At 43.1% G+C, this 17,501-nt stretch overlaps 1 protein-coding gene across 2 annotated transcripts in view; it reads right to left on the reverse strand.

Moving 5' to 3' along the window:
- MBD2 (methyl-CpG binding domain protein 2) overlaps window positions 1-16,988 on the reverse strand; it is a 67,765-nt gene extending 50,777 nt beyond the window's left edge. Inside the window, exons 1-2 of one of the 2 annotated variants that reach the window (XM_061400230.1) lie at window positions 16,302-16,931; window positions 787-946 (exon numbers count right to left, since the gene is read on the reverse strand). In XM_061400230.1, coding sequence (XP_061256214.1) covers window positions 787-946; window positions 16,302-16,852 — 711 coding nt within the window. In that variant the 5' untranslated portion in view covers window positions 16,853-16,931. Of the gene's footprint in view, window positions 1-786; window positions 947-16,301 lie in introns of both variants that reach the window. The other variant, XM_061400232.1, reaches the window with a different exon arrangement.
- Between the last annotated feature and the right edge of the window lie 513 nt (window positions 16,989-17,501).

Below are 17,501 nucleotides of genomic sequence, written 5' to 3' on the forward strand. Positions count from 1 at the left end.
GTATAAGATTAGTTCTTTGGGGAACAGGGGGAGGTGGGCACTTTCTTTGTAAAGATATTGGGGGCTTTAATAAAAACTGGGTGGGGGGAGGTTATAAGATTAGTTCTTTGGGGAACAGGGGGAGGTGGGCACTTTCTTTGTAAAGATATTGGGGGCTTTAATACAATTAAATTAGCATAATTCAAATGCTACTCATGTAAATTCTTATATGTCATCAACTAAGCAACTCACTAAGGGTAAAAGCTAATGGAAAAATCTCCAATCACAGTATTAGAATGTGAATATTACTCCTAAAGGAATATTATTCTTCAATACCATCGAAAAGTCAAAATAAAAACTGTTCTTTCTCAAATCCTAATCCTGAAAATTAACAGGGACATATAAATAAACTATGTGGTAAGGGTACTTGCACCACAATAAAATTTTGCCTCTTTATGGGCAACACGAACTATTTTAACGGGGGGCAAAAAGGAGACAATATCAACAGAGAATTTTTTGTCAACAGTCCCAATGGGCCCAGAGTATGATATACATTGGCCTAGGGAGATACTGAAATGTTGTTTTCAACATCATTACTTAGGCTCTCTCTCTTTGTAAGCCAACTACCAGAAAATTAATCAGATTTATTAAGTTAAATTGTTTTGCAGGGGGGAGAAGGAAGGGGAAAAACAAAACAAAAACAAAAAACAAAACTGGGGCATTCAGACAACCAAAACTCCAGTGCACAGAACAACGCAAGAGACTCTGGGGAGAGCTTCTGAAACAGCACCCATCTGATTAACCCACCTTATTCTGATTGAGAGGATCATTCCGCAGTCTCTGTTTGTTCTTCTGTAATTTACTAGGCATCATCTTTCCAGTTCTGAAGTCAAAACTGCTGAGGTCAACAGTATTTCCCAGATACCTTGCCAACTGAGGTTTGCTTCTGAACTTCTTACCACTCGGACTAGAAGAAAGATAACATTAATTGTACAAAAGGCAACAATATATACCCCAGATCACTACCTAAACCTTTTCTTCATGCCTGCCTTTCTGCTCCCAATGAGTATCACATCATGGCTTTACAATGTTTATTTTTTTCCAAAGAAATATTAAAAGTTTTAAAGGAACATCTTAACTTCCTAAAGAAAGAGACAGTGAGTCTGCCACCTACCATCCCACCCCTAGACACACTGCTGGAACACACAGCAGATGTGAATACTGGTTATCCTGCTGGCCACTCACCCAGCAGCCACTGACAGAACGCCAACCCAACGAGCATGCAGGGCACACACTGCAAATGGCTCCTATTTCACCCATTTTCCAGACTGATTTTCGAAATGCTTTTTTTTCCTGTATTACATGTACACAATGCCAAGAGTAACTAGAAAGAACTTCAAAACAAATTGTTCTGATGTCAACAATTCCTGTTAAAAGCACACTTAGGGACTTCCCTGGTGGCCCAGCGGTTAAAACTCCATGCTTCCACCACACGGGAAGGTTCCATCCCTGGTAGAGGACCCAAGATCCCACAAGCCATGGAGCACAGCCAAACACACACACACCACACACACACCACACACACACATATACCACCTGTAATCCATATAACCTTTGGGCTACCGATTTGAACTCAAAGCACAACAGGAAAAAAAAAAACTGAATTCTGACAATAATAAATGCTCCCTAATGTTACTAAAAGGAGAAAAACTAAGGTAAATATTTGCTAATGTGTTTGTATGATGCTGACATGACTTTTGTTAGCCTAACTCCTATCTGAGAGAAGTGTATCAAGAATAACTTACTTTTTGTAACAAAAACTGTCAAAGCTGGAATATTACAAAAGTGCCAGAATTATACAGAGGCTTGAACTAAACTAATCTTTCCTAAAACAAAAACAAAAAAATTTCCCATGTGGCACTGAACTGTAAGAAAAAATTCAGAGGAAGAACGCCCCAAAGTCTTATCTAATAAACTGTCTGAACCAAAATGTGCTAGAATAAACTTCAGTGAGCTATGGCACCAGAAGAGAATTGTGAGAACTCTAGAAAACCTTTCAAAAAAGCCAACATGTCATATTGAGAACTTAACCTTGCTCCAACTGACCACAATAAAAGAAAAATAATTCAATCCAGAGACAAAAGAGAAAAGGCTGGAAAACCAAGCAATTTACATTTCCCTGGAATAGCAAAAACTTCTCTCGGGGTCACGTCGGAAGCAACACACCCCAGTCTGCCACACACTCCACCAGCCACCACAGACCTCAAGACAGCTGAAGATCGTATCAACGTTCTTTTTCCACAATCACATGACGTGGCTATTCCTGAAACACAATTCAAGGTATAGAATTCAGCCCACAGATGAAGATAACAACCAGTTAAGACCAGTACGTAACAGAATAGAAGGAAGCAAGGAGCAACCAGAACACAGCAGAGGAGAGAATACACAGTTATGTGTAAATGAACTTCAACTCCCATTCTGGGCCAGATCTCCAGACATGGTCAGGATCACGGAATAAAAGAGCACACAACCCTCAATACTGTCTAAATATGAATCACCTCTGGCCACTGCAAACTTCACCCCCAAACCTGATCCTCTGGAGCATTATCTGTCACAGCATCACTGTCTACCCAGCAATTCATCTTTCGGCTATAAGACCACAAACAGTGTTCAGGGCGCCATCCCTCAGCCCACATGGCCAGTACCAAGTTCTAAATAATCAGAGACTCTTCAATGCTGGCACAACAGATTGGCCTTCTTGGTAAAACATCAAAAGCCTTCCAACTGATCAAGTACTTTTTCCTGACTTTTTCCTACCAGACGTCAAGACACCCACATTCTAAACTCAACAACACCAAAAATATGCCATGTACCTTTGACTTCCAGCTATGTCTTTCCAGGAGGAAGGGTGAACATAAGCAATATTCTGCCTATCATAAAACTATTAAATCCTCCAGGCCCAGGTAGAATGTCACTGCAACTGTGAAGTTTATCTGTGATTCTGCAAGCCCAGTTAGAAATAATTCTACTATCCCTCAATTCTACTTTATTACAATCTACACATTTCCTTGATTAGTCAAACAACCCAAAATTACTATGTCCCTTATTAAAACTCTCAAACAAAACTTATATAGGCTAGTATTAAAGTAACTTCTGAGAGCAAAAATGGTGAAACAGGAGAGTGAAAAAGCTGGCTTGAAACACAATGTTCAAAACACTAAAACACTAAGATAGATGGTATCAGTCCCATCACTTCATAGCAAACAGAAGGAGAAAGAGTGGAAGCAGAGACATTTTATTCCCTTGGGCTAAAAAAAAAAAAAAAAATCAATGCATACAATGACTGCAGCCATGAAATTAAAAGATGCGTGCTCCTTGGAAGGAAAGCTATGACCAACCTAGACAGCATATTAAAAAGCAGAGACATCACTTTGCCAACAAAGGTCCATGTGGTCAAAGCTATGATTTTTCCAGTAGTCATGTACAGATGTGAGAGTTGGACCATAAAGAAGGCTGAGTGCCAAAGAACTCAAGCTTTCAAACTGTAGTGCTAGAGAAGACTCTGGAGAGTCTCTTTGGACAGGAAGAAGATCAAACCAGTCAATCCTAAAGGAAATCAACCCCGAATAGTCACTGGAAGAACTGATGCTGAAGCTGAAGCTCCAAAGGGCCACCTGATGTGAAAAACAGACTCACTGGAAAAGACCCGGCTGCTGGGAAAGACTGAATGCAAAAGGAGAAGAGGGAGGCAGAGGATGACATAGTTAGATAGCATCACCGACTCCAGGGATATGACTTTGAGCAAACTCAGGGGAAGAGCAGAGGACACTGCCTGGCATGCGGCAGTTCATGAGGTTGCGAAGAGTTGGACACGACTCAGTGACTGAACAGTATCAGATGAATAGTTAAGAACATGGTTTTGTTTCGCAGACACAATGGGAACAGAAAAGTCTATGCTTATTTAAAACATTAATATATTGCCTGGAATTTAAAATACTGAACTGGAAAATTTTCTCATGGTTAATCTGACACTACGTAACAAAGGAAATACTACTAAAAAAAAAACTTCCAAGTTAAGTGAAAAACTGGTAAAGAGCACCCTGTTATTATGTCACTTTAATATAATTACAATTAATTTTAATTAAGCTGTAACAGCCACACAGTCGTATAACCAGATACTCCAGCTACTGGTAAACAAGATTCTGCTAAACAACTTGACGTACACAGAGGCATGTGTGCTGCACGGCTGTAAGCACTGGCCTCACACACTGCTGCCTTCAGAACACGGTACAGGCTGTTTTCCTGCCCGTAACTACCAGAGCTTGTGCTCGAGGCTTTAAGGAGAGTCAACCTGGCTGCCCCAGCGGATTTCAAGACCAGGGACCTTCCTCTGCAGGAGACAAGGCAAGCCTAGTAGAAAGGCAAGGCCCATGGGAGCTTAAGGTGAAGCAGAAATTCTGTCCGTCAGGTAGGGGCCATCTTCACAGCAGCAAAACGACTCTGGAAGTGGCCGAGGAAGTCAGGGCTAGATAAACAAAATGACTGTGGGTCGCTGGAGTGACTAAGTCATCATCTGCCTGCTCTCCAAGATGGCTGCTGTCAGCTAACAGTCAGACCCCACGACTTAACGTGACTAAGCTTTTATTCTAAAAGCATCAAACTGCAACTCAGGGAAATTACTTTTTTTTTAACTCTAGTAGACTAGTGAAGGATATTAGTCATTTTCAGTTTTCTCTGCCCAAAGCGATTACTTCTAGTCCCAGTAATGAAATACTAGTATTTCACTTTCAACCACAAAAAAATTCCCTACCAACTGCCCCCTTGATCTGCCTATCCTGAACCGACCTGTGATCTCACCTTTACTTGTCCTCCCCACTAAATACCCTGAAGAAAAGTAATTATTAATGAAAATTGAAAGCATGAGTTACATTTTTCCAGTTCATATAAGAACATTCCATCACTAGAATTATGTCTTTGCTTGTTTTCATTTTGATTAAGCTGTTTAAAGCAAGTTTTTTTTTTAACTTTTTCTGTTTTTTACTGAAGTACAGTTGATTTAAAGCACTTCTTAAACCTAATTCTACCTGAGACGTTTCCAACTATAGATTATCAAAAAAAAGAAATTTTATTTGGCATCTGACTTTCAAATCTAAAAAAACTTTACTGGGATCTCAGAAAGACTTAAATAACAGCCACCTTAACTAAACAGTATTCCCAGACTTCCCCGGTGGCGCGGCGGGTAAGAATCCGCCTGCCAATGCAAGGGACACAGGTTTGATCCTGGTTTGGGAGGATTCCACACGCGGTGGACTAATCCTGTGCACCTGAACTTCTGAGCCTGTGCTCCTGGGCCTGGGGGCTGCGATTAGGGCCCATGCACCTCAAGCCTACCCTCTGCAACGGAGCAGCTGCCAATGCCGCAAGCAGGGAAAGCCTGTAGGCAACCATGAAGACCCAGCACAACCAAACTTAATTTTTTTTTTAAAGAATACATTAAAAAAAAAAAAAAGCTCAGTAGTACTCCCATGATGTCAGTCTACCAACTCATCCACATCACCTTAGACGACTGCCGGTCTATGATTTGAGAATTAACTCTTCTGAAGACCCACTTCGGGCACGTGAAACTGCGCTCTGAAAATGAGTGGTAGAGCAGAACACGTGTTTTCATGTTACTCTGGAACACGGATAATCATGATGCTTCAGTGAAACCATTGTGAGGAGCCCAGAGGTCTGAGCAAACACAGTATCTCTTCAAACCAGTCCGCACCAGGATGACCTGTGGGGACGGCGGCAACCAGAGCCGAGGAAGACGGACTGGCCTGAGACAGCAAAGGACGCTGTGGATGGTCACGCAGTTAGGTCGGGGCTCAAGACCAAGATCCAAGGCTCGCCACTCTCCAGTAACTTCAGGAAGGGCTTTTCGGAGGATAAGAAGAACCCTATAAGCCACAGTAATGGAAAAGGCTGAGAATAAAGAAATAATCAACTTTCTATTTTTTTTAATCCCTTTAAGTATTCAAGTTTACGTGTTACTTACAAAAGTGTAAGTATTGAAAGAAAGATTTCTCTAACTTGAAACAACAATCGTCTCCAGAAGTCAAATTTTAGCTAATACTAAAACTCTGAAATTAAAATGATCTTTTTGTACCTCGGCACAATCAGAAAATGCCAAACCAATTAATTTGAAAATATATATACCATTTTTTCCCCAAAAACCACATGACACACACACAGGAAAATCTATCTAAAGTCAGCCCCCAGCCCCCCCTCGACTCCTTTCCTCCCAAACTTTAGGGGTAGGTCTTTCCTAAAATCAACCGTCCTCAGCCCCACTCTACAGTCTGCCCCAGGCAGAAGTTACCTACTTAATATCCTACTTATCATCTCCTATCTCTGATCAATTACAAAATCCAATTCCTTCGTAATCACCTTTGAATCCATCCTTCCTCTTCCATTTCCACTGCCGCTGCTGCTGCTGCTAAGGCACTTCAGTCGTGTCCGACCCCACAGACGGCAGCCCACCAGGCTCCCCCATCCCTGGGATTCTCCAGGCAAGAACATTGGAGTGGCTTGCCATTTCCTTCTCCATTTCCACTGCCACTGCCTAAATCAAGTCTTCATCACCTCAAATCTCAACCACTACAATAGGCTGATTTTCTACTCACTGGTCTCTTTGCCTTCTAAACCTTCCAGATTGCTCTTCCTCAAATACCACCATCACCCCAGGTCCAGTTTAAAAGCCTTCAACGGACTTCAACCCAATAGCAAAAGGGAGCCAAACATCTCAGCCCTGCATCTGAGATTCTTTTTCATTTAATCTTCTCCTAACCTTTCAACCCTACTCTGCACTTCTCTTACCCAGTGACTTTTGCCCCTGCCACACTGGTTTATTCAAGTCTGTGCTGAACCAACAGGCTGAATGATCTCGCTCTTCAGCCCTATACAAACCACGTCTTTCGCTTGGTCCAGCATTCATGTCGCCACCCCGAATTCCCAAGAGTCCAGAAACACTAATCCACCTCACTGTTGTTTAGTGGCTGAGTGGTGTCAGACTCTTTTGCAACCCCATGGACTGCAGTCCACCAGGCTCCTCTGCCAATGGGCCTAGGCAAGAATACCAGAGGGGGTTGCCATGTCCTTCTCTAGGGGATCTTCCTGACCCTGGGACTGAACTCTGTCTCATGCACTGGCAGGCAGATTCTTTACTACTGAGCCACCAGGGAAGCCCAGTCCATCCTATGCCTCTTCCATAACACCTTAATAGAACAAAGTATGAACAACAGCAATTACGTAAATAATCATGAATTGCCTGCTGGCATCTCTTGTATTCTAGTTTGAAATACTGAGCTCTGTATAGCTGTAAAACTTCTACAAGTTAAAATTCTATCTTCACAAATAGCATATTGCTGCTGCTGCTAAGTCGCTTCAGTCGTGTCTCACTCTGTGCGACCCCATAGACAGCAGCCCACCAGGCTCCCCTGTCCCTGGGATTCTCCAGACAAGAACACTGGAGTGGGTTGCCATTTCCTCCTCTGATACATGAAAATGAAAAGTGAAAGGGAAGTCGCTCAGTCGTGTCTGACTCTTCGAGACCCCATGGACTGCACCCTACCAGGCTCCTCCATCCATGGGATTTTCCAGGCAAGAGTACTGGAGTGGGGTGCCACTGCCTTCTCTAAATAGCATATTGAAGTGTAGTTATTTAACAAATGAAATGACAGAATGTCAAATGTGCTTCAAAACAATGAAGGCTGAGTCAGGGGTAGTAGATTTGAGTATGGATGAAACAAGGGTGACAACTGTTAACTGGATACTTGGTAGTTTTTTATTTAATTCTATTTCTATGTATGTTTGAAATGTTCTATAATAACAATTTTAAAATATAAACATTGAAGAATACAGGCTGAGTAATTCCCCCTAAAAATCAAAAAGCAGTTTTTTAAAAATATGAAAAGCCTACGCAAGTAAATTTAAGCATGAAATAATTTCCCTAACTGTTGGGGTGGGGTTTTGGGTGGAGAATTAAAGTATCAGTAAGGAAAAAATTTATTATATTAACAATCTGGCTACTCTTAAGATGTGACAACATTCCATGTTTTCCTTCAACTTAAGTAATTAAGGAATCACCACACAATTTTAAATGGTATGAAAGATCTTCAGTAGAATTTGAATTCTGTACCAATCATTCCATAAACTAGTATTTATTTAATAAGAATTATATGCAAAGAGTATATGACTGGTAGCAAATTCTATTATCTCTGTATCATGGTTAAGAAAACAGTTAAAAAGTCAGGGTGGGCCACTAAAAAATTTAAAAAATGAATGAATGGATGTAGAATTCTCCCAAAATCTCATCCCACTGCCATAAGCACTCGCTTTCTGAAAAAGGAAAAACACTGGTTACTTTCTTTAAACTCGGAGAAGGCAATGGCACCCCACTCCAGTACTTTTGCCTGGAAAATCCCATGGATGGAGGAGCCTGGTAGGCTGCATGCAGTCCATGGGGTCACGAAGAGTCGGACACAACTGAGCGACTTCACTTTCACTTTTCACTTTCATGCATTGGAGAAGGAAATGGCAACCCACTCCAGTGTTCTTGCCTGGAGAATCCCAGGGACGGGGGAGCCTGGCGAGCTGCCGTCTATGGAGTTGCACAGAGTCGGACACGACTGACGTGACTTAGCAGATAAGAACACCCAAAAAACAAACTATTCTTTTAAAAAGAGGCTAAGGGTCCCTGGGAAAGGCTGTTTAAAAGAAATGCACATACCAGTGTATACGTGTTAAAAAGAATTTTAAGTTCATTTATTCCCTGGTGGCTCGGATGGTAAAGAATCAGCATGCAAAGTGGGAAACCTGGATTTGATCCCTGGGTTGAGAAGATCCCCTGCAGGAGGGCATGACAACCCACCCCCATATTCCTGCCTGGAGAATTCCGAAGACAGAGAAGCCTGGCAGGCTATACAGTCCACGGGCTCAAAAGAGTCGGAAACAACTAAGCGACTAACACTAACTATCCTTGCTTTAATCTATGGATTCCTCCAAAATGAAAGGAACTATAAAAGAACATAAATACGTGTGTGGGGGTGTGTGTGTGTCTATGTGTGTGCACAGGCAAACATAACCAGGAAGCAGGATGAAAGTCAAAATATTATATCAAAATACTAACAGTGATTCTCTTTAGAACTATATAAAGACAGTCATTTCTCTTTATATACTCTTCAATATCTTCCCAATTTTCCACACTGAACATGGGTTATTTTTATAATCAGGGGGAACTATGGAATATTTTTTAAAAACTCTTATGAACATGTATAACCTAAGCTCTACCCTATTCACATTTCAAAATACAATAAAATATTGGGAATCTTCACGTCATCAACAAGCACATACTTCTATTTATGTTGGGTAATTAAGCGAAGAGAAAGGAACTAATATTTTACTGATCTGACCACCTACTATATATGCTGGATGCCTTACACGTATTTTTATTTAATCTCAAAAAATTCCATGAAGCAGAATTCTTATCCCTAATTTATAGATGACGAATTGGAAGCTTACAGAAGTTTAAAAATCTGTCCATGTGAAAACAGTAAAGCAAGACTCAAGTCCCAGTCTTCTGATTCAGAGTCCCTACTTTTCTATTAAGCCAGGCCTATGCAAGTGAGTTTATGGACAGACCTACTTCAAACACAGTATTTAAGTAAGGACGGAAGTGAAAAGAAAGCATTTAGAAACTGCTATGGTAATCTGACATAGTAAATTTACAGTCTGTAGTATCTAAGAGTAAAAAGTTGCAACATGTATTTCATATGTCCACTTTTGTATTATATTGCCCATTTCTGCTAGCGGCCTCCAAAAAAGATCTCTTTTTTTTTAAGAGATACATACATCATTGCATACATGTTAAAAATAATTCTAAGGACATTCATCTTTGTTTTAATCTATGGATCCTTCCAGTATAAAAAGAAAACAATTCCAAGATACATTATTCAAAAATCAAAGAGGATGATGCTTTTCTTTCTAACATTTGTAAATCACTAATAATTGTTCCTGACAAATGATAAGTACTCGATTTTAGGATCTAATTTTAAATTACATTTACTATCATTTGCATTTACTTAAACTGCTTATATATAGTTCAGTTTCCAAACAAATAAGTTTGAATTTATAGTAAGATAAGGCAAAATCAAAAGATATACATATATTATTCAAATTTTACCCTATTTCATAGTTCTATTCTCCTTCCTTGAGAAGTGTTAGTTTTTAGGAAGTAAATTAAGTTAAAATTCATTTTCAATTTCTAGTTATTCCTTAGTGGCAATGGCAAACACCAACAAAAGACCAAGAGACAAGAGCTGCAAGGGGAATTTCTATCAAGTCAAACAGTAAGTGCATGAAAAAAGAGCTGATGATTTATTTCTAATTCATCCTGCAGGTCTGAGAAACCTCAAACACAAGCTAAAGTTTATGAATCTTTATTAGTCCCACTATAAAGTGTAAAACAAAAACAAAACAGTCACCATCAACTTTGCAAATCACCTGCTTGTTTCACCAATTAAATTATGAAAAAAATCGTGACTAAATCTCCCAAGTGAAATTTTAAAACCAATCTGAAAAAAGATCATATATCAATTTCTGTTAGAGATTTATTTTTAGAATGTATGTGTATCAGTTCCTTTTCAGCTAAGTATTTCCTTCATTACAGGTATTATGAGCCTCCTGGCAGGTGAGACTTTGCATGTCAGACTCTAAAAATCAGATGCAGGACAGATGGTAAGGCTGCAACCTAACAAAAATCCCTCTAGCGCATCACAAAAAGATGTGATGGTACAGCTAAGAAAGAAGTATCCGAGCACAATTTCCACCATACTTAGGCTCTATATTTCTACGTTATTTCTGGATCCAGGCTTCAATCAGAAAAAGCTAACATTAGTTTGATAAGAAGCATTATCAAGAAACTAAAAGCAAGGCAAACTTTCAATTATGCAATAAGCATTTAATAAATAGTGCATATTGTTTCTTTCTCCAGCTAAAGGATTTTTTTTTTTTTAATCTGTAGTACATTTCAACTGGGTCTCAATTCTGAAAGAAACTAACAAAGCTTTTTGCAGGAACTATATAAAACTACCTCATAAACCACACTGAGCCTGCAAGTTACAATGTGATTTCTTCCAATTTAAGTGAAAGCTTTTAAAAGGCTCCTTAGGTAATGTGTTGCCTATCGGAATATCTGATAACTAAGAGGGGCAATCCTAGGGTGAACAAGAAAAAGAGAAAGAAATATTTCTTAACAAAATGGTCACTTCTATTACCCAAGAAAAAAATGCTTTTAAAAAAAAATTGATCTGTAGTTTATTTCAACTGTGTCTCAACTCTGAAAGAAACAAAGCTTTTTGCTTAATTTATCACAATTTTTCCACTTTTTTCCCCTTTGATATTACATAGAACTTGGAAGATTCTTTTGGTTCAATGGCTTCACTACAAAATAGGATTTAAAATGTACCCCTTGTCAACTTCAGGATGCAGGCATAACAGTAAATAAATACGTTAGTTTAGTGTACACCAAGCTTAACAAAGTAGATTAAGCATGAGATGTTGCAATACTTGAAAGTGAAAGTGTTAGTTGCTCAGTCCAGTCCGACTCTTTGTGACCCCACGGACTGTAGCCCACTAGACTCCTACCTATGGAATTCTCCACAGAATTCTCCAAGAATACTGGAGTAGGTTGCCATTCCCTTCTCCAGGGGATCTTCCCAACCCAGGGATCGAACTCACATCTCCCTGCATTTCGGGCAGGTTCTTTACAGGCTGAGTCACCAGGGAAGCCCAAGTCGCAATGCTTGAGCATACAGCTCGGGATCTCTCGAGGCAGCAGCAGTGCAGGGTGGTTTCGAGTTGTAGGGGGTTGAAGCACCCAGGTCAGGATTCTAACCCTGCGCCTTCTAGCAGTACCTCAAGCAGCACTTAGCTTCCCTGGCCTAACTCCCCACCTGTAAAATGTAGATAACCGTACAGCACAGTAACAAAGCAAAGGCAAGGAATCCTTTAAGCCTTGTTTCACAAAGTTTTAAGTGTCACGTCAATGGGTAAACACTTATTTGGCACCTGTGTGTTTAGCACTATGTCTGGGGAGTGGGGAGGAAGACACGTTCTAGGCGAATGAACAAGACAGTAATACAGGAGACGCCACATTTAACTCCATGGTGATGACCAGAAAGAAAACATTACAAATGACAGTGCACTGAACACCAACGAGACTTCAATTAACAACTGTGACCCGTGGTCCACTGAGCTAGTTTTTTCCAAGACTCTTCTACAAAGACTGTGTAGAAGAGTCTATATTTTTAAGACAAAAAAAAAAAGACAGACAGGCCCTATTTGAACTTTGACATCCTCAATGATTCAGAATTCATGGCTTCAAAGAGCATACCAGCCTTTCACAACAAATGAGATATGCCAACTTTTTAAAACCTATTTATATGTTCAGTCCATACAACTTGAGTTAATGAACTTGAATTAATGAGTTAATTTTCCTCTAATTAGTCCTTAAATGTTTGCAAAGTTTTAAGAGAGCTATAAATTTATCTGACTGCTCTAGAATTGAGCCCACTATTGAGGCACAGGTACAATCACACTATCCACGTCATAAACGGAGAAACCACAGCCCTGGGAAATAAGTGACATGCTCAAGGCTGCGTCGGTAACTGCAGAGGTGGGTACCAACTCCAGACCTCTCCACCCCGGGCCCTGCTGCCTTCCCTAGAGACTCCTACCTTCAATATCTCACTCATGACTTAAAGCTCTCAATTACATTGCCTCTGAGTCCTCCTCTTTCCAGATCAAGGTGAAATCTCTTTAGTCTTTCATCACGCACCTACTCCCTGGTGATTATTTCAAATGTCCTCTGGTTCTATTTTATCTTTTCAGAGAAGTGATCAGGTGTAAATGCATCATAATTTGATACAAGAGTCAAAAACGGTTACTATTTTGTTTCCAATACCCAACTAGATCATACTTTATGGCAGCAGCTGTAGCTGTTTACCCTGACTCTCAGGCCTTTAACCTACTTATAACCAGTAGTCTAGAACCCAACAAGATATTGATACAGAGCTCACAGAAAGACAACTGATTTTCAAAAAGGCATAAGGCAGCTACTAAAAGGTTCCTTTGCCCAGGAAAACGGTATTTCAAAAAATACAAATCTGCAAGTGCACAGAACCAAAAGCTAGAAATGACAGGAATCAAGTGGACCAGTAAGAAAAGTATCATTGAAATAATCGGCTCATATGATGGCAATGAACTTTTTCAGAAACTCTACCAATAGATCCAACACTTGATCAAGCCACACCCTTTTAGAAAACAAACTTTGGATGATAATATACAAACTGCCCCAGCACTACCAGTAATCCTGACAGAAGACATAACTATACTGCTTAACTGGCAACCAGAGGCACACCTTCCTATTAGAACCTGGCAATCTCAGGAAAGAGGAAAAAAAAGAAAAATTCTATCAAAATTTGAGGCTTTCTCAAATGAGCTTAATTTAAGTCCGATTAATAAGTGTAAGACACACCCTCGGTTAACAGGCACAGATTTGTTTAATCTCCCCAGGGGCAAGCTAAATCAGGAGTTAGCATTATTAGAATCTGTGCGAACAACTGTGTGCAGGTGTTCATAGTCACCAACGGGAAGAGTTAACGCAACCTGCATATTAACAGACAATGGCCAGAACTGGGCGAGCTGTTGGCTTTTTAATGAGTGGCGTGTATACAGGGATGCTAATATACAAAGCCCTGACACTGTGGATTGAAAAATAGTGTGTCCGCTGTTTTTTTTATTTGCCACGCCACGCAGCATGTAGGATCTGAGCTCCCCGACCGGGGATGGAAGGCAGGCCACCTGCAGTGGAAGGGCAGTGTCTTAACCACTGGACCGGCAAGGAAGCCCTACGTGTTCACCTTTAACATGAGTAGGTAACTTCCGTCATCCATCATTGAAAGCAGAAGTCAAAGTCAGAGGAAGCACTGTATCACAGGCGTCACATCACACCGTCTGGGTCCTCCTGCCTCGTAACCTCTCAGAAGGAAATCCTATAGTGTAACTGGGCTTTGTAGGCAGACAACCGACGACAGACAACACTCCCTCCAGCCCTGAACTAAGTGCATGGGGCACAAATCTGTCCGATGTGTGTTTTCATTTGGCACAGACAAAAAATAGCACATCATTCTGCACTGTCTCATAAACAAACTTTCAAATTGATTATATCAGTTTTTCTATCATAAAATAATCTATTAATATTAAAAACTTAACATCAAAAATTGACGACACACCCATACACAAAGGTGAGCGCTACGGCAATCTGCCTTTTTGAAATAACTTTTCCAGCTGCTGCAAGAACTGCAACAAAAAAAGCTCTACAAGAACCAAGTTAGTTTGAATACATCATCCCAAAACCAAACAAAGCATATCCCAGGAAAAAGTCAAAAGGGGTGAAATTCAAAGCTGAAGATGCTCTACTGAGAACAGACTAGTCACCCATTCCTCAAGGAGGTCAATCCCAGACACGGAATATTCTTGTCAAACATCGCTGGCTACAAGACGTCAAAACAGACTTCCCTGAAGAAGTGTAGGCAAGCTACTCGATCAGAAAGAAAACAAAAGGCACTGTTAACGGAACTCTGCAAAGATGAACAATCGTGAAAAGCACGACAGGAGACAAGTGAGCCCGAGACGAGTAGCAATTTGCTCCAAAGTAACAGTATTACCCAAGAATAATTTAATATGTACTGATGGGGAAATACAAACACGATTAGCGCCTTTGTATGTTTAAAATAAGCTTTCTAAGCATCATTTAAGATTTCAAGATGAGTGGTCTCAGATTAAACGTCAAAACAAACTAATAACACCACTTTCATTTTTTTACTTCAATAGGTGAAATAATTCTACTAAAATTCTTCATCCATATATTTGAGCAATCATCAGGAATGTGTTTGTATTTACATTTTATGCCAGTAGTGATACTTGGATGTATGTATACAAGTACACGTATGCACATATACATGTACCGATTTTTTAACCTCTTAAATCTATTTAAGAGTATTCTCAATTCATAAACATGGTATTTTGTGTGTGCATGTGTGTGTGTGTGTGTATTATAATACACACACACACACACACACTTTTCCCCAAGGGTAATGAATCAAACCTACTTGATGTCAGAAAACAGGAAATCCTTCCTAACACACTCTGATGGTTAAATGGCAGATGACAACTACTCCAACACCTCTGTATAGTCCCTGAAAATGACTCAATGAACCCACAAACGCTGCTCTCCAAGCCACTGAGTATAACATGTTCATGTTCTCTTCTAGAAATGGGACAGTTTATAAGAAAAGTTAGCAAATTTGTTAAGAAAATTCCACTGGTATCAAGAGCCACAGACCCTGTCCTGAGCTTACTGGGTCATCAAACTACCGACACGGACAGCATGACCACAGGATCAAGCTGAAAACCTTTCATCGTTCGGACCAAGATTTCTCAATCCCGCACTTGTGACATTTTGGGCCGGTTAATTCTTTGCAGTGAAGGCTGCCCTGTGTATTACAGAATGTTTAGCAGCATCCCTGGTCTCTACCCATTACATGTCAGCAGCAACCCCCTTCCATGGTGTGACAACCAAAAACGTCCCCAGACAGTGCCAAATGTCCCCTGGGGGGACACACTCTGGTCCAGGAGCCTGAAAACTGACCACAGTTTTCTGCTTCCAAAGGAGAGTCAATTCTGCAACAACAAGGGCGGTTCTAAGAAAACTACCGGCATCCCCAATGGTGACTTTGTATGACACTGCCCCGGGGATCCCAACACAGTAACTAAAACCTGGTTTACTGTCATAGATGGCTCCTTTCTTCCACGTGTGCGTGATTAAACACTCTGCGATGATGAATCTGGGACGGGCTTGGGACGGCAGCCAACAGTGGCTGGTTTTATAGTTTCGATGAATTGCACCTTCTTTTAACCCTTCGGTGGACCAGTCATCCCTGGCAGTATAACCCTGTTTTCCTCCCCCCTCAAACCATCACTCCCCGGGACCCTACCCCATGAAGACGCCCTCCAAGGGGCTCGTATCATTCGGACGCTGTGACTGTCACTGCACTGGGGGGTTGGGGTGGGAGGTCACCTCTCAGCCAAGGGCCCGGGCCCCTCCGATCACCGGGCGGGCCCGCCCCGGGCCCATCCGCTGTCCTGCTGACACCCCCCTACCCAGGTCAGAGCTCGACTCCCCGACCCCGGGCTGACCCCGCCGCCCCCCAAGGCGGTACCTGAAGTAGTAGACATCGCTCTTGCCGGCGCTGAGCCCAGATTTTCGGATCACTTCCTCCTTCTTCCATCCGGGGGGGAGGGCCGGGCAGTCCATCCTCTTCCCGCTCTCCGCGGCCCGGGGTCCCCGGGGCCCTGGCCCCGCGCTCCCCGACGGGAAAGGGACCGGCTCCCGCCGGGGGGCGCCGCCGCCGCCTCCTCCGCCGCCTCCGCCGCCGCCGCCGTCGCCGCCAAGGCCGCCGCCGCCGCTCGGGGGACGGCCGCGGCCCCGGCCCCGGCCCCGGCCCCGTCCCCGGCCACGGCCCCGGCCCCGGCCACGGCCACAGACGCCGCCGCCGCCGCCGCCCCGGCCCGCCGGCTTCCACCGCCCCCGGCCACGGCCGCCGCCCCGCGCGCCCTCCCTGCGCGCGCCGCTCACCGGGGACGGGGCGAGCGCGCAGCCCGGGCCCCCCTGCTCGATGGCGGAGCCGCCGCCAGCGCCGCTGCCGCCCGCCGCGCTCTCCCCCTCCTCCTGCTCCGGGCAGCAGCGGCCTCCCCCCGGGTGCGCGCGCATCCAGCCCCCTCCCCAGCCGGCGCTGCGCTTCTTCCGTAACCGAGCCCTTGGAATCCCGGAGACCCGCCCCGCCCGCGGCGCGGCGCGCGGGGGACGCGCGCAAGCATCATAGAGCGGGCGCGCACAGAGCGGCCCTCCCGCCGGGGGGCGGGGCCTCCGCCACCGCCTCTCAGGTCCTCCGAGCGGCCCGGGCGGCCATCTTGTCCCCTCCTCCTCGAGGACACGCCCCCTCCAGCGGCTCCGCCCACCGCGCCTCCGGCCGCGCCCTTCCGGCCCCCCGCCCCCACGGGGCGCGTGGTCGGGGCCCGGGGCTGCAGCCGGAGAGACGTCAGGGGGCCTGCGGTTCCTTTGTTTCCAGTGGGTTACCCTCGCTCACGGTGCAAACTCACCTACGTCTGCTTCCCAGTTAATGAGCAACAAAGTGTATCTCTTATTTTATATTTACCACCTCGACTGTTCATTTAATGAACAGGAGATACCTTTTCCTGCCTCGACGTCATAGCTTGCCGGGGAGCTCAGGTTGATGGAGTGAGTTGAGGTGTCCTCATAGCAGAGTATCACTAGCCTCCAGAGTCCGGCTTTCAGAACTTTAGAATTCTGGATTGATTATCATCCCAGAACTTTGTAAGGCCATAGGAAGGGAAATGAC

This window comes from Bos javanicus, chromosome 24 (genome assembly GCF_032452875.1).
Source record: "Bos javanicus breed banteng chromosome 24, ARS-OSU_banteng_1.0, whole genome shotgun sequence".
Taxonomy (NCBI): domain Eukaryota; kingdom Metazoa; phylum Chordata; class Mammalia; order Artiodactyla; family Bovidae; genus Bos; species Bos javanicus.